Genomic DNA, 24,352 nt, shown 5'->3' with positions numbered 1-24,352 from the left:
AAAATTAATACACAGTAGATATATATTCACCAGATATAGATATAGATATATAGTGTATGTATAAGAACCGTGGAGCCACTAGCGCTCGGGCCCATAATTCGTGTCGGATATCGCAGCAAACAATTGTTTCAAGCAGGGCGTGACCCTAATTAAATATAGGATAGGGGAAATGAGAAAGTATATAGAAATAAATAAATATAATTGAATTTATATGATTGTATCAGTGAAATAAGATAACGTCTGTGTTTTAAAATGTAACGTGAAGTTGTACGCGACACAATTACTGGCTTTGATTATAAATATCTTAGAATACTCACTATTACAGTTTATTATTATTTCTTTATCGCTTAGTTTATCTATGATCTAGGGGATGGTTTTAATTAAAGTTCTTAGCGCATTTTTTATACATTCCGTATGTATTTGGATTGGATTAGTTAGTCATTTGGTGACTTTTATATAGAATACACGTAACGTCAGTCATTGAAAAAAAAAATTTCGATTAAAACTATTTTATATATTGAAGCTTATGTGCTCGCTTTCCTTGAATTCTATAAATCCAGTTTAACAGTAGTATGCAAATCATGTTCGGGGAAGACCAATTTCTTTTTCTGTGTACTTCTTTCACCATGAAGCTCCATGATTTCACAAATGCCGTTCGTACGCAACACATCTGAGTCCGACTCGGAGTAGGAAACAGGCACGGGATCATACGTCTGTACAACAGAAGAAATAGATATGCCTCGACGAAAACAGTGTATTGTAATGACAATATAATGGAAGAAGATGCTGAAGTCCTGGGAATAATCGACCTAATTTTCCTGAATAAATGCTTGGAAAAGGCCGCGACTTGTGTACTCTGTGGGAAAGGAATTTTGACCCTGTATGAAAAGACGCCACATTGCTGTGGGAGTTTTCTCGAGTTTGAATGGCGACTGTCTGACTTCATCAAAGCAATATGGAAAACATTTCGAAGAAATTCTGGGAATGAGAGCAATCGGCAAAAGAAGACAAATGCTCATCAAATTGAAAAGTTCCGTTGGACTTCCGCCACCAATTTCCGCTCACCCATACAAAAACCACACCGCAATTTTGGCTCACACAAACAGATTTGCGCAGATTTGTTTTTAAAACAGTTGTGGTACTCGATCTTTATCTTAACTTCATTTTCGACTTCAACCAGATTCTTCAAAACTATTCAGCTCCCCGACTATTTTGTCATTTTCTTTGAAAATTTCAGAAACAATTGTTCCGGTCGGGCACATTCAAAATGCGTCGTGTGGATTTATTGTTTCGAGGAGAAAAAAACGCATTGTCAATCGGCAATAGCGTTAATTACGGGTCAATTTAAAATTGTGAAACTTTTAGAAGGCATTGTGAAAAAACTATTCAATGGAAATACTACAAACTTTTGTTCCATAATCCAAGTGAACATATGTTTTGCAATCCGATAAACCTATGCGTTCGGACGTTAAATAGTTTTAAACATAATTTAACCAAACAGGGACATTTTAAACCCAATTCCGATACCGTCAGCAACCATAAAAAATGCATCATATTGTTGAAAAGCTAGCAAAATAAGCTTTCATGTGGTATATAACATGAAAGAATTAACAATGTTGTTAGTAGTGTAATTTATTGTTTAAAATACCTATAAATCATGGTTCAACGCCACCTTAATAGTATACTTGTTTTCCGATTCATACGGTTCAAATGTTTAACTTCTGCCCCTGAGTGCCAAAGAAGACACAAACGAAAACATGTAATAAGGAGTATAGTTGAATCTAGTAGTAATAATGTTGATCCAATAATCAGAAAAGTATATGATTTATTGGGTTAGGCAGCTGAATAGTGAATGTAAAAGAAAGCAGTGGTTTGGCACACAATGCAAAATTGTTAAATGCGATATGAAAAACACTTCGTTATTTGAAAAAGGACCATGATGAAAATAGCCAATTAAAAGACTTAAATAAGAAGTATTACAAATTGACTGAAACAAAACAAAATTATTTGGAAACATGTCAAAAGTTATACGGGAAGTATCCTGTTGGATAAATCATGTTAAAGCTGTTAGTAAACCTATATTCCAGAAAAAGTGCTTGAATCAATTCCAACCATTTACTAGTACACACTATGCCTGTTTAGAAGCAGTCATACATAGGGAAATTATTACCTCACTAGACCAATCCGAACCGGGTTCCGATGGAATCCCCAATGATTTGTACAAGTCTTCTAAACAATAGTCTTATTCGATTGTCTATTTGACATTTAATGTAGTTTTTGATATTTTCCCCATGAAAATGTAGCTTAGAAAACTCAAACAACTGTACGGGAGTTATACGTTTGAACCCACTGGCTATAATCTTCACCTCCGTTCTAAACTAGAAGCTGGTTGTATGATGATGATTCGATTGTTAGTGACAATTTGTTTGCTTTGTAAAGGTTGCTTTCAGTGCTTGAGTAATGGTTTCACAGAGTAAATTCTCATAATAAACATCAGTAAATCGCATAATGTATTTAGGCGAGGGATGATTATGAAAACAAATCCAAAAATTTTTGTTTCAAAGTTGTTCTAACACATATATCGTGGTCTTATCCTGTCGACACGAAACCAATCTGATTAAAATCTGATGTAGTGTACGGGCTTTAATTATTTTGGCTATAAACTTGTTTTAATTTTATTTTTTATTATATTTGTTATTGATGCCCTTTTATTTTATTATTTTACTTTGATTTTGAGATTTTTTTTTTAATTCCGCCCTACCTACATCTGATCCGACGCCTATGTAACGAGATTTCAACGAGACCCACTACCGACGATTTTAGTCAACGAATCACATACCTCCTTCTATAGCGCACATGATGACGTCACCGGGTAGCAAACACACTCAAATAAAATGGCGGATTATACCGACGTTAGCGACCGTGAATAACACGGCTTTTCGGTAAGTTTATCATTGTCAAATGCAACGAAAGTCATTTTTATGTTAATATTGTGACTCGAATGGTTTTAGATCGTTATTCCGCATAGTTATTCTGGGAGTGACGATTTTGTTTCCACCGGTTCGACCGAACACCAGTGTGTTTTTCCAGTCGCCTGCCCTGGAGACGGGTGATGTTTTGTTGACGATCGGGCCAAAATCGTCTACGGTATTGAAGCTGTAAATATTCATCAAATTGTATCAACATTTTGTACATTATACAATAACTCTTTATTAAAGTAATTGAGCTGATTTGGACTGGAATAAAATATTTTTTATTTGGAACACATCGCAATTGATCAGGAAATATTTGTTTGCTCCAATTTTCTGCATCGATGCCGTGGGCCCGTGACCGTTATACAATTTAAAATCAGTTTGCATTGTTTACTATAGCTGTTTACAGTGTTCTAATCATTACGATTTACTTATTTTTTTGCTTCCATTCTAGATAATTATGCTCAGTGATGTAAAATTGAAGCGATGACTGAATGAACGAACCTCAGGGCTGGCGAAGATGTATCTGGAAGTGTACACATTTGTTGGAAGTGAAAGAAATATTCAATGTAATGGCAAAAATTGTAAAATGCTGTGGAATTTCGTTTGCAAATAAAAATATACTAGCAATTTTCTATTAATGATTTATTCAAGTGGGCAAAATATAATGTACAGAAAGATTGCCCGTATACACTGAAAAGTAAGCAACCGACAGCCTGTATAAAAGGGGGGCTGTGATTGGCTGTTACTTACGCGAGATTTGAACGGGACTTACATAGGCGTCGGATCAGATGTAGGTAGGGCGGAATTAAAAAAAATCACAAAATCAAAGTAAAATAATGAGATAAAAGGGCATTAATAACAAAAGTAATAAAAAATAAAATTAAAATAAGTTTATAGCCAAAATAATTAAAGCCCGTACACTACATCAGATTTTAATCAGATTGACACGAAACGTGCGTAACACATCTATTAATAAACTTACAGATCAAGCTACGAAGGAAATGGGGATAAAAAAGGGTAGTATACCATGCACAGTTATTTGATACTAAGATTTTGAAATTTGCGACTTAAAATGAGAATTTCTCGGAATACGGGAAGTATCGCGACACTGCACATGTGCATTTAAATTGTTATAATACTAACATCGGTGTTAAATCGCCAACGTACGATGTCTGTGTCCTTTGGGATTATGGTAGGCTCCCATTATAAGTATCTATTCTCATATATTTCATTGAGGATTCGTGACAAGAGCAGTTGATATCTTTAAACACAATTTTGTGGGGGAAAAGGCGTTTAAAGAAAAACTTTGTATCATAACAAGAAAACGTCCTCAACCCGGAGAATTATTCTAACGATACAATCGTGTTTATAGACATTTTCTAGTCGTGTATTGACGGTGGAAGAGGACAAGTCTCACGGAATCGTTTTCGTAGAAGACAACTACAAACTTTGTATGTCGAGTGAGAATGAAGGCGGATATATTTGTGTTCTAGTATGGCCCTCACATAAATCTTAGGAACAATTATTTACCAGTTATCGTACGAACAACACAATCTATACAAATACTATTCACTTTACGTATGCGTAAAACTTGTACAATATTCAACATTTGTTTAAAAATGCCTTCGAACTACACCAAAGATATGTGTTATAGTTCTACTGTAACACATTTTTTGTTGTTGTTGTACAATTATTATGCAATTATTTAAGAGCAAATAAAATAATATATAGATTAACTATAGAAATAAGTTTAAGACAGCCAGCTATTATCGAATTATTATATTATGACCTGAGATTTGAAACATGAAGTGAATTTATTTCGGCCATATTATATGAATACTAAATAGTTTTTATAGGTTTTGCATGCCAAAAACATGAACTTAGATTATAAAATTACACATTTTATGCCAGACTTTTAAGGTTATAAAGTAGAAATAACATGCCGAAATGATTTATTAGTAAAATTAATCAAAACAATGATATAATATTAAATATTGTTTATAATAATTAAGTAATTGAAAACAGAAGTTAGCTGAATTTGAGCTAGTCGCATTTGTTTCCGGTTAAGTATAGCTATAAGGGAAAGACAGAAATAAATGAACAAAAAGTCTCAGACAAAAATGAAAATTAATATACGTGCTTTATTCATTATATATCTTATATTGCTGACAGTTACTGTAATTGTTTAGGCTAAATCGTTGCATAGTGTTGGAAATTGTAGCCGATTTAAGACTGACCTAGATTTGTTCTTTTTAATGGAACTGTGAATAGGTGAATTTTCCGAACAATTGCGAGATCTCGCGAGATGCATGAAAGACGCGCGTCGAACGTCTGCCGCAAAAATCGAACGATTTGATTTTGAACTAGAATTTCTTTATTTCGCAGCTTACATTGACCGGCCGATCTTCGACAGAGGAATATTGCTTCCGAATACCCTTACTTAATCGAAATTGCCTATCATCAAATGTGGACAGCACATTATTAAGCATGGAAATGTCCCCGAAATACTTTCGCGTTTGTCGAATCCCACGCGATGTTTGACGCGACTACGACGTTATGACCTTTGTTTGTTCTGTTTTTACGTTCGATTTCACGCATAACGCGTGATTCTCGCAGTGAACGGAAAATGGTCTATTCAGAATTGACCAATGATCTAGTATTGTGGTGTTCAGTTGAGGTTAAAGTGATTTATGAGTGATCTGTGAAAAAGAAGATCATGGACGAGTTTGCGAACTTGGTGTTTCTATTTTTCATATCTGTAAATACGACATGAATGTAATAAGGGTTTACTATGTGTGAGACGGTCCTTATACTGAGTAATACAACTTGTTTTAAAAATAATTTCTACTTCGTTGGTAGGTATAGTTATTTAAAAAAAACATGAAATGGATTATCCGCAAGTGTTGAAATAGGGTAGAAATATAATTTATAAGATGAGAGAGAGTTTGGTGTCAGAACATTTTTTTCAGTGTGCGTTTGCAGCTTGTGTGGAAATGTAAATGAATGAAAAATATCTTGTTTCTGAATAAATAAACAAACGGTGCTAAATACATCTCTAGTATCACTATCGTGTAATGAAAGTGTACGATAAAGAACAAATTTTGTAAAAATGATAAGGTTTTGTGAAACAATTTTATATCGCTCTATTTTCGATAATTTGTATGGAAAATATGCAAATGAGGAGGGCCTTTTCAGTTAGCGAGTGCATGCCATTTGCTGTTCAGTTTACCTATAGTCATGTTTCGAGATTTATCTTATTCTTGGTAATTTAAACAATTTCATCTTCGTATGTGCATGTACTTAAGCGGTCACCTGACATCAAAACACACATCTGTTGTGCCCAAAAAAACGTTTACATTCCTTAGCATGAGCAGTCGAGATGAAGGTTGCTTTTGAGTTAATTGATGTGAAAAATGTACAAGACAGACCCGACGAACCGCAATGTCTGATGAAAAACGTGATTAGAATGCATATGCCCGCGAGCGGTCTTGCATACGTACACAATAGCTGGCTAATCACGTCTACAAGTATTATAATATTATATTAGAAATTACAATAAGACAAAAAATATCTAAAATGCTCCAGACATGTGTTGTGTCATACAGTGTGCTAACAGTTACGGTAATTGCTTAACACTGTCAATCCAAGCAGGAGATGTATCAGATTTAAAATCAACCGATAATCGCTAAGCAATTAAGTCGCTTCTCATCAAACTTACGATTTACGGCTGTGTTTTCTGCTGGTTTATATGTATACGAGTAAGGTACATTTTTTTTATGTAATTCCATGTTAATGTGTAATATATATTTAATATATCCTGTATTGTCACCATAGGCGACATTTACATAATGCATACGTCATTTCGTCGTCATTGACTTGATAAATACGATGTTTGCGCATGTTTGTGCTGCGCATTTTTTCACATTATAACCATCACCGATAGAGTATAATCGACATTTGCGTTAATAGGAGCCGTTAAGGCAAGTATCTAGCACATATACGTACCTCGTATAAAAGTCGCAGTTTTAAGAAGCAACGGTAGACTCATCGTTTCCATTATTTCGCCTTCCCACAGAACGAAGTTCAACACCCAAATATACGTTATTTAGATTTAGTTTATATTTTGGATGGAGGATATGAGCAATTACACATCTGATTGGCACAATGCATTATGTGAAATCTGTCCATTACCTCACTGTAACAGCTCTACATATGCAGATAGTTTTAATTGGTCTGTTGACTATTATTCTTCATATCTCCATTATTCAGACTATGTTAGTGAACATTGCTCACAGCTATATACAGTCAACGACGGTATCAGTGTGGTTGCAAAGATCTTCACGTCCATAGTATTTGTAATAACTGTCGGGTTATCAGTTGTTGGAAATAGCATTGCTATCTGTATTTTATCCTCTGAAAATCGTGTTAGAACAAGCTTTAATACGTTTCTCATTAACCTCGCTGTATCGGATCTGGCTATGGGAGCGCTATGCATGCCGTTCACTGCAACCGCGATGTTAGTTGGAAATTGGCCATTTGGTGACTTCATGTGTCCATTTGTGAGTTTCATGCAACAGGTATGTTGGATTTCGTTCCATAATGTTAATTGATTGCAATTACGACTTAAGGTAGCTATTATTTGCAAACTTGTTATCATCTTACAATTGCGACTAAATGACTACAAAAAGACCCAGGAACGTATATATTTTTGAAACCGCCAGATTTCACTTTTGAAAAGGTTGCTTTTTATGCATGTATCTGCATTCTACGACGCGTCACTCGCTCAAATGTAAAAAATACTTTTTCTGTTAAAAAAATAATTACGCATTTATGCTGGCGATAAGAAGTTGTTTTTTATGCTTTTCTTAGTTGTTCAATAGTCTGCTAAATTGAATGCATCGTGTCAGTTTTATTCATGCAATGCGTTTCAGAAAAGTAGCGTGCCAAATTTTAATTAGAAAACGTCGATAAAGTCACGGCAACGATTTTGAAGCTTGTATATCGGCGCAACCGATTTGTTTTTCACGTCTGTTTCAACATGTGTATGGGCATCCAAAAGTATAAGGCTATTGGAAACCAAAGAACAAAAAGAATTGGATAGCTATAATTCGGTAAAATCGGCAGATGAGAACACCAAAATCAATGATTTTTAAAGTGGCCGCGTGACCTTGTGTCTGACACATGAATATGCAAATAACTAATCTATGACGGAGACCAACCATTCAGGTGTTCGTAACCATTCATTGTGTGTCAGATAGCTACTGATAACACGTTGTAACATTACGGATTATATAAGATGGTAAATGAGTGCGAGACCCCAAAATGCAGACGGGCAGCAGTTAATTCTTATACCCACGAAACAATCAAGCAGTCGGCAATGTAAACCCAGGGCGCGAGCAGTCACAGTGCAATAAGCTGTACAACAGACGATCCAAGAACTTCGATTACTTTTGCAAAATTGCAACGATCGTTCAGGACTCAGACTGTGTCCAGGATGAGTAAGAAATTCAGAGAACACCTCGAGACTTTGCAATACTTTGCGGGTGTGTATGTGTTGGCATCGACACGTACTATTGTAGTGAATAGATAAAAGCTGTAGATAAGACATAGAATAGTCTATAATTGTCGATCATTGTATTCAACTATTCAAAATAGCTAGACGTTTCTGGAACCTTCTTCAGTAAAATGAAAATCCCTAAAGTATGAGTAGAAATAAAGTAAGAACAAGCATATTGACTGTCAGGTGGAATGGCTAAAATATTACACAGTAGTCACAATCTAATGTCCCAATGCGTGATATAATTACGTTCTCGAAGCGGTGGGGATTATTCTCGTTGCATTTGACAAAACATACACCAGAAATGAACATATCCGTAATGCCATGCCCCCTAGAATTGAAATGAAGAAAACACGGATGAAAGAATTGTCTTGCCCCGTGTGTCATAGATATTCAGCAAAACAAACTCCTAGTGGACGCATTCTGAACCTGTATAGATGCGTACATGATGAATGAGAAACATTCCTGATAAAGCAATTGAATTGATTATTGAAAACATCATGTCCATTGGAACCAAATATACGATTGTATTACACTTGGGTAGTATACAGAAGACGCAGTCATCATCCAATTCCATAACATGAACCAATAGAAAACCGACCTATTCAAGAGATACACGTCAACAATACATGCAATTACTATAATAATAATAATAATAATAATAATAATAATAAACTGTTTCCTGCCAGGGACGAAGAAATGATAAGCGCGAGAACTAACATTGTGTTCTGCAGTTGCCTGCCATAAACGTCTTAAATTGAAGCCTTCGCAATCTCCCGCTTTACGTTTATGTTGCAGATTTTGAACATCTACATATCGGCATACCTGACATATTACCGACTGTGTTTTATTATAATTTAATTACTATGGTAACGGAGAAAAATAACTGGCCTAATCGCATTGGCCGTGGACTAGCCATTGAATTATTTGATTAATTGTGATTGTTTGTATTTTATTAGTGTGTTTGCTTCAGTGTATTAACTGCTTGCATCTATATGAGGGGACAGGTTTAAATACTTTGCAAATGCTTTTTTATGTGTCATTTTAATATTGTCACATTTCTTGGCCCCCAGAATTATTCGACCTGCTCAATTCTGGAGTATCTGTATTGTGTGGAGAATACAAGCGTTGAATTCCATAAATGTGCCTGGTGTAGATAAAACTACATTTCATATAATGCGTTCTAATGTTAACAGAATGCCTTTGAGATAAAGCTCTGATACTGTATCCATGAATTTTCTTATTAGTTGTAAATCTTGTTAATCGATATTCTGGTGCGCTCCCATTCAAAATTTCATACATAAGTGTAGCCTGATTAATCCGTCTTTTTTTACTTAAACTGAACCATGCCATTTGTTAACGTGTCCCCTTTTTAATATGCGTCTTTCTTGGCCCCAAGAATAATTCAACCTGCTCAATTTTTGGGTACCTGTATTGTGTGGAGAATGTAAGCGCTTGCCTTATTAAAACATCACAGTAATCAAAATGAGGATAAGCTAGGAACAAAGCGTCTAGTTATTTTAAAATGCTTATCTTACTGGCAAAGGTTAATCTAAAAACAGCATGCTGTTAATTTCTCGTTTTGACATGTATCTTTACATATTTGTGTTTGTTCACAAAAATGTGCGATAAAACGTTCATCGCATTACACGTTCTTACTTCCCTCGATTTGACAACTTATTAATGAATAAATGATAAATGAAATTTATGGTTGAGTGAATGGATAACATTAGATGTATTGTTGAATGAATGAATGAATGAATGATTGAATGGAATTTTTGGTTGAATATTTGAACTAATGAATGAATGATTGTTTTAAATGATTGTTTGGAATGAATGAATAAAATACCAAAGTAAGTATAGAAAAATCTATTTCTGACATATTTTGCACGGGAGCACTATTTTGTACTCAGCGTGATTTGGCAAAGTGGGTGTTAAACAACGATTTGTTGTTTTTATGCCATTATAATGTCTTTTTAAACGGAAATATTATTAGACAAATTAGAAAATCACTCTCAACAAAAAAAATCATGTTAGAAGGGTCCACGGTAAAGTGACTACATCGCGTAGAAAAGTGAACATGTTGAATTTGCGGCGTTCAATTGAAATGAGTAAGAACCAAAGTAAACGAACTGACGACGCGTGCACACACAGCTCGTGCGTTATTTTTTTTTCAAACTTAAGTGATACCTAAATACTAGAATTTCTGGAGTTTTCTGTTAGGAATGACAAATATTCAACTCGTGTCCTCAATATTTTATTAAATAGTATGGAGATATATAACAAAATATATCAGGATTGAAACTACAATTTATTAAATTTATTGAATGAGTGTTGTAATTTTCATAATTAATGCAGGGATTGTAGTTTGCGAAAACATATTGGAGACCTCATAGAGCGTTGTGGTTCATGTTCATAACCCATAGCCGTATTTGAAAGCCGGTTACCCTATTGCGATTAAGAAATGTAGTTATTTTTGAGTCATCACTATATTGTCGGTTTCAATTTTTGAAATAACTTCAAACCGTAGCCGTTTGACAATCCTTGACGAATCGTCACTAAACACGGGCAAAAAAAATCATATGCGCTGAGAAGTAGAGGTTGTGAAGCATTTAAGCTGGACATCTTAAACTATCGGAAATGTTCAAATTGTTATAATCCAACAAACAAGTACCAATATCACGGTTTTTTGGCTTATTTTGCGATATCAACCACGATGTCAATCAGCTTGCACGTACAAATTGACGGGATTATTATAGTATGGTAATATAAAAAAAAATGTTACACTGCAATATTACACCAAACTGCGATTTTTTATGGGATAAATACAATTATCATTTATACAAGTGCGGTGTCCGCTAATGTTCTCATAGTAGTGAAATTAACACGCATAACTGCAGTGTTCCAAACAAAAATATCATTCACGTGATTGATCTTATTCCATATTTCAACTATGTTCATGCTTGATAAGGAAGCTATTCGTTGCCAACAAGAAAATACATGTGTGTTCTCGGATTTGCAAATATTGCCTTTTGAAATTGATTGTTTTGATTATAGTTGGATATTGTTGCTTGGATTTTTACGATATAACACGAGTTTTTATGTTGATATTCTCCCGAGAGGTGAGAACATCGACCATAAAATCGAGTGATATAAGCTGTTTTTCTCTTGTTGGCGGCAAATAAAGTTTATTACCTTGAACTGCTATGATATACGAGATAAAATACATTATTATACACATGGTACTGACAGCAATATAACTTAGCGTGCCTTCAAACGTACTTAAACTCCCTTTAGTATTTTGCCACACCTACGCAACGTTTGCACTTTTTCACACAGGGTGCCATTGTTATTTGTCAGAGGTAGATTACGTCACTGAACACAAACAATATTTCTGCTATTTCCGGAAAAATAATAGATTCTACATATGAAGAAGTATGTTATAATAAATGAAAGCCCATGACTAACTAAGTATACGAAAGTCCGGTACCAGAATTACCCGACGAGTTTCAAGCCGTGGTTCATGGTAGGGCAATACAGCTACTGGTGGTGTTGGACATCTAGTACAAATGGCGATCGGAATTCACAAGTTGAATAAAATCCTCTGAAACTATATTTCCTGCATTTTTAGGGGCAAATTTTGCTGACACAAAGGGTTTCAGCTTCGATGCCCCAAACTTTTTTCGAGGGGCCCCACGGTACCGCCGCCACTACGTAGTTTTCTTTTTAATTGGTCTTTAGACTTCGATGTTTAGTGCCAGATTTGGCTATGGTATAACGAGGAATCGCTTACATGATTTCGTGGTCGCCTGATTAGCGTGGACAATCTCCACCAGCCAAGTTTGTGACCAGAAGCTAGATGAACACGTAATCAAATAAGCAGTCGTGAAAATCGTTCAATGTCTGCGAAGTCCACTTGGCCATTAAGGACATCGAATGATTTGCTTTCAGACGAATAAGGACTTGTGTTTTCGCTGCGTGCGCGTCTGTGCGTGCTCCCTTCTGTCGTGTATAACCATCACACACAATATTATATTGGTCGAATCGTGACCATGGCTTTTATGTCTTCTTAACTATTTCTTAAACACGTTTTAACTTATTTTCATAACACGTTTTTTGCTCCCATTGGTGTTAATTATCGAAAAGGGTGCATCATTCAAATGCAATTCAACAATGATAAATTGTTCACATAAATCTTATTTAAATCCGCTCGATGTTGGTTTTACCTTGAGAATATTGTGAAAAATGTATATAAGATTATTTTAATACATTGTCAACAACCTTGTTCAATCTATTTTTTGCGTGACGAATATATTGTTGTGATGCAAAAACAGTCATAGTTTTGTATAACAATTTTGACTAGAACATTGACATATTTGCTCTATCTAAAAAAAATTGTATATTGTTAACTATGATTTTATTCTCTATTTTAATTCGAGAATTACTGGCAGTCTGGTAAGACCCCTCCTTTTTTGGTACAAATATGTAATTCCTAGCCAAACAAGACACACAAATTAATGATTCATTTTATGTAATAAATTAACAAAAAAAAATATTTATATTGCCCTTAGCTTATTGAAATAGAGTGTAAAAAAGTGGGGGTACCAAGGACTAAAGCAATAATAGTATACATAAACTGACAGAATTATTCTCACTATGACTCACTTTGCGTTTTGCGAAATGTTCATATGTTAGTCACAAAATATACTCTGATGAATAGCAAAAACGACGCTAGAGATAGGAGTTAATTGCCAAGAGACATATGGCATAAGTGGTATATTCGCTTTAAGGAACACACAACTTAATAAAGAGAAACATAGTGGCCTTAATGTTGTTTACTAAAATAAAACTGAATAAGTTCTTGAACAAAATCTATGAGTGTTGTGGACAAACCTTAGTGATTTAATGTAGGTTTCAGATAGAAGCACATATAATTGACGACTATGTATGAATGAACTATTAAGTATCAACTTATTAGGTAAACCAGATTGTTCCCAGCACTCAACACTGACTATAATCAAGCATGGCATTTTTTTTTATTTAATATGAACTAACATGATGATGAGTAGGAGTCTGACCATTCCTGATATTGCTTTAGTTACTCAGGAATGTGATTCAAATTGTGCAGTTATACTGCTAGGAACTGTTCTCATTTAGATTTGTCTCAACACGTTAAAGAATGTATGACATCATGTTACTACTTTTTGTTCGGTGCTTGAGTGACTAGGTCAAAGTCATCTCAATGAAAATGGTTAGGACTATAGAGGAATAAACTGTAGAACTGGACGTCAGCAAAAGACTTGGAAAGTAAAGTGCCGACTATGAATGTAAAAAAAAAACAGGTATGAATATTGAGTATGTATTTTGTGTTTTTGAAAAAGGTGCTTTCATAAAAATTCACATGACATGAGTTGACGAAGCACTTGTGGATAGGGACGATATGTTGAAAAATCGAGCAAATGAGTGTCACCCAAAGTGAACAGACTGTCGTCTCGTGCAACTAACGTGTGCGTTTACTCTGAAATGGATTATTTTATTTCAAATTCAGTACTGCCTGAATACTAGAATGTCAGTGAATATTTTTTATTATTCATAATGTTCGGTTCATATTAGCAATCCATTAAAATGTAATATCTTCAGGGGCCTTATGAGTATAAACGATTGGAACCAGCAACTAAACACACAAAATCATTTCTTACAGCTTAGACATTTATTTGGTGTAGAAATATTGCTTACAAGACATCCAAAAACGTCATTCTGGTGACTCTGACTGTTTGTGCATTCGTTCGTGTACATGTGTCAAATCTGTTTAATCATTATGTCAGCATCCTTTATTCTATGTTTTTTCATATTACCCCAAACCTTGCAAATAGAAGATTGCATGGAATCATGGGAAGAAACGGTATGCATTGCCATGTGATAAGTTTGATTGACAAGCCATACTTGTTTACAACTCTGAAAGAACAATCTACCAGGTGTGCTTGTGATTAAGATAACAAAGGATGTGTATTTATTTATTTAGCACTATATTTAAAGAGGGTAGGACAATATACAATACAGTAATTTTCATTTGGCCCTCTATAGGAACAAAAACACAATATACACACTATAGGCTTGAGCCATTTACAACAAATTTTTCACTAAGATATATTTTGTAAGTTCTCTTAAAAATGACTAATGTGGCTGAATTTCTGATATGGGGTGGTAAGTTATTCCATAGGGTTACCCCTCTATACTGAAACGTCCTCTGACCATGGATGTTTTCCATTTAGTAATGCGTAAACCGTGTTGAGTGGAGGGATCTTATGTTAACCTTATGTTACGGTGAGAGCAACAAGAATTAAGAGAGAGAATGCGTAAATTATTTTTAATAGAGGAACGTGTACTATACTTGTGGGTTTGGGAGATAGGACTGAACATGTTTCCAATCTACTGACTTGCTGAGTGCCTGCATGTCATCGTGAGACTGCTGTGGACACCCAGGTGGTGTACCCGAAACTGGGCCATTTGTTTATGCTCTATAAATAGGTTAGATTGATGAAAGTTGAGGTCCACCATTTCAACTGAGTACTCGGTGTATTGCTGCTGAGATAATGTCAAACAAGTGACACAGGCTTCAATAATTATTCTGCGGGACTTTATGAACTGCTCTCCGATCTCCTGCTATCAGCAATGACATCCCGCAACTGTGAATCAATTCCCTAGGCAATCCCCTATTTTAGTGAATTTATTCATTGTATTTTTCTGTGCTTTGTTGCTTGTTATTATTAACGACAGGTGCTTTAACTAGTACTAATGTCTTGTTGTAAGTGTCTACCCCATTCCAGCAGCGAAAGAACCCCATGTCCAGTGTGAGTTCTGTGGATTGCCCTCTCAATATCAATAGCAGGCCTTACACTGTTATTACACACGATTTAGGATATTCATTGATATTTTTGAAATTTGTCAAATGTATGGAATTCGTTGTCAATGTTCATTTCGCTAAACACAATAATGCCACAAAAATTGTAACCGATCATCAACTCCGAGATACCTTTGTCATTTTTATTCAAACCTTGTATTAACATCATAAAAGTGGGTTACTGGTGCACATCGATTTGTGTAAAAATGGCCGACTGACTGCCATGTTTGTGTTATTATATGTGTTCTTAACCTTTTCACATGCAAGCTTTGACCGATTTTGTTGAAAGTAATATGTGAACGACAACATGGTACACGTTGGCACTTTGATTTGTTTTTGGTTTTTTTTGTATCCTTTGAATGACTGGTGGTTATTTTGTCCCCAAAATATTTAACATGTCGGCATGTCTAGGTCAATTTCATTCAAACTTGTTTCGAATATCATATATGATAGCTTAATGATGCACAAGAGTTTTTGTGATTTGATTCAAACTGGTCAACTGGTGGCCATGTTGGTGCAAATAAGTAAGACACGACAAAATTGTGTAATGTAAAGCATGCCAATTAATTTTTAGATTTTATTCATACTTGGTAATGAACAACACACGTGGTGCTTTGTATCCTTATTTTATTCAAATGTTTAACTTGGTGTGTTCAATCAGACTCAATAGATGGATACTAAAGACGCTGAATAAGTTCTTGACCACAATTCAAATGCGGGGTAGAATAACTGATCGTCATGTATTATGTAATCCGGTAGTGTTATTATGAAGTGCTACGTGTGTTATTTTCTGACATTTTGTGTTGTCGATGTATATTAAACCCACATAATGTGGGAACAAATATTAGTTTGCTTCAGGAATTTTTAAAAAAAAATTTAGCAAATACATTTCTTTGTGCGTGCAGCTTCATCAATCCATGTATACATCCAATAATTACCATCCATTGATTATCTTAAAAGCTTTCGCATAAGGTTTTTTTTTGCCATGAATCTGGAGCGCAAAATTCTAAAACTGCAAATAAAAGAATGCATATTAATACAACGCGACAAGTTGAGGTAATTAGCATGTGGGAAAACAGCTATAACAAAAGATTGTACAATACAGTATCTATTGAATGGACCGAGTTGTATTCAATAAATTGTATTGAGCTGCAAAATAATCAAGCATTGCTGCAGTTAACTCTCAGTCACTTACGATGTCCACCGATTGCACCACATGCAAGAAATCATACTCACCGTAGTTATTAAAGGGCGGTAGTCGTCGCGCTGTGCATGTGCCACATTTGTATTGATAAACGTTGATTTCCCACAATCCAATGCGCTCTTCAAATGGAAATCACAAGTATGAGGTTTGACCTGGGCGCGACTTACACTGATTACCGTCGGCGACTCCTTCGATACCTTCCAATAACATGAAAATTACTTAATTATAGCTTGGAAACGTCTCAGTTCGTACTCGTTGATCTGCGCAACAGTCAAAGTCGCCATCTTTGTTTATATGAGACCCATATATCTCGACGACTACCGCGCTTTAAGCTAGGATGCTAGTAGCAGACATATAATCTGTTGACGGGTATTACCATGACCTATTATAACCAACATATCACGTTAACCAAGAAAGATGTCTTTCACCACATTCATATACATAGTTCTCACGGTTCAATCATTCAAGGTAATACGCTGAGTTGTTCGAGCGCATCAAAAATTAGAACTCATTACTCCCATTAGAACTCATATTCCCATATCTGAAATTAAGATTGATGTATCAAACAAGACCTATATGAAATGAATTCAGTTGACTATTAGTCGGCACCTGTAATCTCTTTAATCCTAAACCGTAACAATATATACTTATTTGGATTTTGAAAATGCTATAAATATCATATCAAATATATGCACGTTATCAGTATTGTCTGAATAATTTACCAAAGCGACGAATTGAAGTGAATGATAAATTGAACATGTTTTGTGTCTATTTATGGCACTCAAGTTCCCAAATGGATTGATATAAACTCAATCAAATTACCCTGTGCTTTCAAAATGTGTTTCTTTTCTGGAACTATTAATGCATCTTTTGCTATTATTGATTTTTAGATTTGGATGCTATTAATTGATTTGGAAGTTTCTATATAATTAAAAACATCAGTCTTTCCCGCAAAATATCCGTTTCATTTTCAATCGTACTGTCAACCGTGTAGACAATGTGACAATCATAAATTCCTACCCTTGAGAGTTGAGCTTATTTAATATTTTCGGAAAAGAAAAGCGTTTTTAAAGAGTTGGCTAAATGTTCATTTTATAATATTCAAGCTTATGTTGTTTTACTACATGCACTCGGTGGGTATTCTAGAATGAATGTTAGACCTAGAAGCGGAATTTCAGCGCATTATATTGATGTCAGAACAGAGAAAAAAATACATTCACCCAATTTTTATACACGTTCAAAACATATTATACATACTTCATTTGGTTCCCCCAGGAGATGTTCAAATGTTATCTTTCACATAATTGATTGAAAACTTAATTGAATACAAAATTCGGTATTAAATCACTTTTTTAAAGCAAATTGGATTGTTTTATGCTGATATCACTATTTTGGAATCCAGTAGGGTTCACAAATACTGGAATTGCTGTAATGATTTCATGATGAGAAATATAAATGCCTCTAATAGCATAGCAAATGACATTTTGCGTTATTGTTCTATTGTGCTACGGAATTGTTTATTATATGTTTGCTTTTCAATTCCCCCGTAATAACAACGATGTATTGGACAACTTGACACTGTATATGTGGACGATCCTACGTTGAATCTATCATTGTAAAGCCTTACATCATGTAACAACAATTGTTTAACGTTTTGAAATAATTACATTACTGTCATACATACACATATGGATACAACTCTTGTATGAAGCGAGTGACTTGCCTGTCATTCAATCAATCATAGTTTGATTTGTTATACCCTAACCAGGGAATACAATTGTAACTAGTACTGGGATTCTTGGAATATTGGCAATCCCAGTGGTATCGTGTGATGATTGTCAGCTGCTATGCTTCTTCTTGCGTATAATGTTCATAGACTTCTAGAGTTGAAAATGCCATTACGTTAACGTTTACTGTTATATTTCATAGCATATATACAGCTATTGTAATTCGTTTTCATGCTTACAACTTTTCGATTTACGTAAAGCAATTCCAGTTACTATACATACATGACACCGCTGCTTGAGATGTATAGTAACTGCACTTAGTTGGCAAATTATCTACTACTGGAAAAAAAGCTAATTAACTCTCAGTTTGTATTACTACGATTCTCACGTACCATATGACTGACATAATGGGTTTCTCAAAGTAGGCAAATAATAGACATGTGATATTACACGTCCATCTAGAATCAATTTTCTGGACTTTCAAAGAAAATAATCTTCATGGGGCAGCAGTTACTTAAACTCCCAGTGTTGTGTAACAGGAAGTTATGCATGTGTTCCTTGTTCTGCAGCAAGGTTATTCGAAGGTAATTGCGTAGTGGAGAATATTTTGCAATACTGCTTCGAGCAATGCAAGGTATTGAATACATTTGTTATCATATGTACAACTGTATCATCTCGACAATCGCGATACAGACCACTAGAGTAATGACGAGTGTAAATCTTACCTGCAGAAACCTGTGGAATTACTGACAAACATCAAATTATTAGCTTTGCCCAATTTTTGACTCAAATTATTTCTAAAACTAGCAACGTATGGGCTAAGATTTAAGATCTAAGATCTCGTATGTTTTCATATCGGACAATTGCGTTCACGCACAGGAGGAAACAGAAAGAAACGCCCAAACTTGTTAAGAATATAAAAGACAACTTCAGTAATTTTAGCTATGATTACTAGTACGGTAACTATAGACAGGTATATGTGTTAGTTTTACAATTATAAAATAGTTCTAAAGTAAATTCAAGTGCAGCCTTGCAGAATAGCAAGAAGTAGCAGTCTCACCGTCAGTTCGTTTTTTTCAAGAACAATAACTCTAGATGTACTCGCGTTGATTGTCATGGCGGAAAAGACATATTTATGAATATAATAGTAAATCTCCAAATGAGAATTGAATACAATAGATTTTTGGGCGCTTGGCCCGGGCTAAGCGTACGTTCACGTACACTCCGTTGGCCCGTGCTGGAGATCTTGATCAGGTTTTGAAAACGGCCTAAATTTAATCCGTACTTAGCGTTTCTTAGCCTGTGATAAGGAGCTATGCGTGAACGCTACTAATGTCTTGCAAAGTACTGAGTAAATTTGAAATTTCAACTAGAATGTCTACATTTGGGTATACCCCTAAAAGTGTTGCTATAAAACATTCTAAAACGTTAACTATCGACACTGATTACGTGCGTCAACACAAACGAGGTTTCAGAAAAGCTATGTTATCTCTGAATTTGAAGTTACAGGTATGCCTATATTTTTTTTCACCCGCGGAACAAATAACACGGGGTCAAAGGTATCACGTGCTAGTGCAGGATATTACCCTAGCTTAATAAATAAGGCTCTCTAGATATTCAAGCTGCTCATGTGATAAGTATCAATATATGAATCATCCTTTTCAGACATGATTTCTGACAATTTCCATATGCGCAAAAATTGTTACCTGTAGTTGTGGGTTGTGAATTTGTATTATTTTACACACTTTACGTTTTTATTTCAACCAAAATATTTTTTATGAATTGTCTATCGGCTACGGTTGAATTGACTCAACAATAAGTAACATATTAAGAATGCATTACTCAAATAAACATATACCTTAAACACTGAATAAATTCTGAGTTTTAAGTCTTACTTTCAGAAGTTGCTTTATGTGTTTTAAAAGGGATACATGGGAAAAAGAGAAATTTGCGATCTTACAATAGCAACAGTTTAAAGTAGTAATATTAATTATTTTTATTATTTTAGCTTCTAATAATGTAGGGTAACTCATGTGAGATCCTATATCATTTTATACAGGTGTCTGTGACGGTTAGTATATTTACATTAACTGCAATTGGCTTCGATCGATACTTAGCTGTAGTTGAACCGATGAGAAACCTTAGACCATCTTCTCTACCAAGACTTGTTACTGCGTTTATATGGTTAATATCATCCGTATTAGGCATATTCCAACTTGTCACTGCCAGAACCAAGGCATATCCCATGGATACAGGCGAGGTGATTTATGATTGCGACGAACGTTGGAATAATCAGTTACTGCAGAGTGTCTACGAAGTATTTGTTATCTTTGCAACGTACGTGATTCCGCTTATCATATTATCTGTGTCATACACGGCTGTAGTGAAAGCTCTTTGGGCAAGAGAAATACCAGGGAATAATGACAAAAAGCGTGATCGGCGATACCGAAGATCGAAGAAAAAGGTAAGAAGTGCAACTTGTTTGTGAGTTTGAGCGTGTGAGATTGTTTGTTATTTTGTTACGATATTACATTCTAAATTACGCTTGCCTTACGCCATGTCTTCGGTGTATATGACTTGGCACGGATTGTGCATATCAACATATATTTCAGTTGGCATTAATTGCGTTATTTTCTATCACATGTTTTTCAAATTACAGAGTGGTTCAATAAGCTACTAGGTTTAAAAGTGACCAGAAATGTCAATTACGGCTAATAGTTAAACACTTCTTATAGTGAAACCATCTATAGTCACTGGTATTTCTATTCTAAATGTTGTGAATGTCATATCTACCGACCCCGCCGCCAACCCCATTTGCGCGTTCGTTTACATATTCAAATTGTGCGCTATATTTGTGTAATGTTACTAGCGATTAGAGTGGAGAAGTTGTTGCTATGTGCTTTTGACCATAGACTTGCGTAAAACAAATGTGGGACGCAGGACATTATCGCGTGTACGTTTTTCGACTTGTATTTAAAATACAACTGGGCGTTACATGCTTGTATTACGCAAGTCTATGGCAGGAACAATAGATCATCTGTGTCGATACAATTTCAATATCAATAAACAAAAAAAAGTTTCAGAAAAACTAAAAGTACCATTGTAAAGACAAAGGACCGACATAGGAAGACTTATGGACCTATTATGTGTTTGCGTTGTTCGACGTGCATGCTCAAAAAGAGTAGTACATTGCATACATGTAGTACATTGATTCATTGCATACAACGTGACCGGCTCTCCTATAATTCGCGTATCGTATTCAAATATGAGAGATGAAAATGAAATATAGCTGAAAGCTATTTGCTTATATAGGATATGTGTCTATGCATGCTTATTTGCGTTGTCAGTCTCTTGGTTGAACCCAGCTGTTTTCTTAGAATGTAATGGATTTATAATAAACATTTTCTAAATCATTCGCATTGTCTGTTATATTATCTGTTGACATTACGCATACTGGAATACAGAACAAACTTAAGCTACATGGCATGTAAGATGTTACATAATCATTTCGTTATATGTTTTCAAGGCGCAGTTATTTAAAAAATGTATATCCATGAAAAAACAATAGTGTAAAAGGTTTTCATTTATTGGAATAACTAACAAGATCTAGCAAGAATTTGTTGAGGAATGTTTAACCAACATACAACCCTGAATTTCAATCGATTTGTGTGAATGCGATCCTATTCTCACTGTTTTTGTCTTACCTGCCGATAGTAAAAACATAATCTGTTAATGTGAACGTAGTATATAATTACACCTACATAAATAATGAGAATTCATACCATATATGGGACAATTGTTACCAGCAAAATAGTGGGTTTTGCATTAGCTGTGTCGGTGAGATTCAGTAGTGTGCTTCATCTAACCAATGGTATATGTGAGAATAGATTTGTTCTTACAAACAACAGTGAGAATGTAAGTCAACATCATGGAAATTTGCATTTATCTGTTCGAATTAGAACCATTTTATTTTCAGTTATATTTCTACATATCAAATAATCAAGTTTAGATTAATATCACACAGACGACATGAAACATATAATTAAAACTGTATTAAATACATTTTCTACTAATCAGTTTGAGAAGGTTCCAATGTCAGAGTAATATAATTTACAATTTTAAACTCATACATGTTTATTAAATTGCCATAGTGAAATAATCCGTCGTATATGGTGGCCATTCGTTTATTCTATTTTACAATGCATTAATTAACTCTATGTTCAAAACGTATTAATGAATAACCCCCAATATATTGGTGTTTTTGAAAACCTGTGCATAAACGAATGGCCACTATATGCCACGGATTTGAAATGCTTCAGAAGATTCAAAAGATTAACCTTAATATCACACCAATTAAATTAAAAAAATATTTTTCAACAAATCTCACATTTGGTAATTGTAATCTGTTTTGTTTTTCAGGTTACAAAGATGCTGGTGGCAATCGTAATTATATTTGCAATATGCTGGTTACCGCTACACTGTTTAATATTAGCAACTGTTTTCGATATTACCATTTTGGAGGATCCTAACAACCGTACCGTCATCATTAGCGTGTACTTGTTCGTGCATTGGCTTGCGATGGCTAACAGCTTTATCAATCCATTCGTATATACCATTTGTCATGACGGATTTCGAGTGAGTATATACGTGGCGAGAATCGCATGGAACATTTATGGATTATGATGTATGGTAATGATCGTAATGATGTATTTTGCTTGACAGCTTGATACATTGCACGTCAGTGAATGTCCTTGTTAAATGACGGAATATTAGTTTCAATAATGGTCATGAGAAAATTCAATCATTCTTTGTCAAATTAGATCATTTGTCATGTGTTTTTGTGACGTGGCGTGCGAACCGTATTTATTAATAACACACAGGTAGTCCAGCGAAAATATTGGAATGCAAAATCATCGAAATTAAAGCTTACTGATATAGGAATCTGAACAAAATAAATCTCCTGGGAGCGGGTATGGGGAGGTGCTTCAAATTGTCGCATGCCAATTCTGAATGTCACTGCAAAATATCCGCACGTAGCTAATTATAGATTGAGATTGGTGAGGGATTCCTGGAATGAGACGCCGATGAAGCACAATATATTTTCCAAATGTCGATCATTTTGGGGAGTTGTCAATAAATTATTCAAATGCAATCAGTTTAAAATATAGTTCGTGGCTGTATGCAATTTTACAGGTTAACCATTGCCATAAATAAAACCCTCAATATTGCAGGATTCTTGAAATCTGGAACACCCTTAGGAGAAGATTGCAATAATTGAATTTTTACTTTTAGCTACGTTTTAGCCGTACTCGGGCACATTGGGATGTAGTCAATTAAAATGTAAGGGTAAATTCTAAATCTACCTAACAATACTTTTTATTTTTTATCGTGTCCGTTGCAGGAAGAACTGAAAAGATGTTGTAACATATGTGGACGTTGTGGCCTGAATTGCATCTCACACATAAACTCAACAACAGTGATCGACTCATGGCGCTCGTCGCGCAATCGAAGTCGATCTACAAAATGCTCATGAACTGCTATCCTCTACACAGGCAATGCGTGCGTCTAGGGAAATTTTAAATCTACAACCAAAAGGATCGCGTGTTCATATAATCATGTATTCGGCCTAACCTGGATTTCTATCAAATTCAGTGAGTGTATTCCCATGACGTAACTAACTGAGCTGGGGATTATATATACAACGTAGTTGTTTGTTCGTATTCATTACATAAAACACGTGCCACGAATTCAACCAGAATAGTGAAATATATATCGTACGGTACAAGTGAAGAAATTATTTTAAGTTTACCTTACAAGGTATAAATTTCTCAATTCATTTTTTTATTAAACCAATTATGTATGTATTCGCTGTCATCGGTAGCTGTTGATGTTTGCCAAATATATAGAAATATTCCGAATTTGTAGTATAACGTTTCCGTAGAAGCTGAATCTACACATGACAATGCTCAATTGAACGATTCATACTGA

The 24,352-nt window shown here is 34.9% G+C and overlaps 1 protein-coding gene across 1 annotated transcript; it reads left to right on the top strand.

The window, feature by feature from the left end:
• Window positions 1-6,354: 6,354 nt before the first annotated feature.
• On the top strand, window positions 6,355-23,897 carry LOC102800865 (RYamide receptor-like). Its single transcript, XM_006812737.2, has 5 exons — window positions 6,355-6,502; window positions 7,245-7,552; window positions 20,424-20,828; window positions 22,784-22,999; window positions 23,766-23,897. Exons 1-5 carry the CDS (start codon window positions 6,355-6,357, stop codon window positions 23,895-23,897), a joined length of 1,209 nt encoding a protein of 402 aa, XP_006812800.2.
• The last annotated feature ends 455 nt before the right edge of the window (window positions 23,898-24,352 follow it).

Source organism: Saccoglossus kowalevskii, chromosome 19 (genome assembly GCF_978046115.1).
Source record: "Saccoglossus kowalevskii chromosome 19, keSacKowa6.1, whole genome shotgun sequence".
NCBI lineage: Eukaryota > Metazoa > Hemichordata > Enteropneusta > Harrimaniidae > Saccoglossus > Saccoglossus kowalevskii.
The sequence above is the reverse complement of the archived record's forward strand: the minus strand, read 5'-3'. Positions and strand labels throughout refer to the sequence as shown.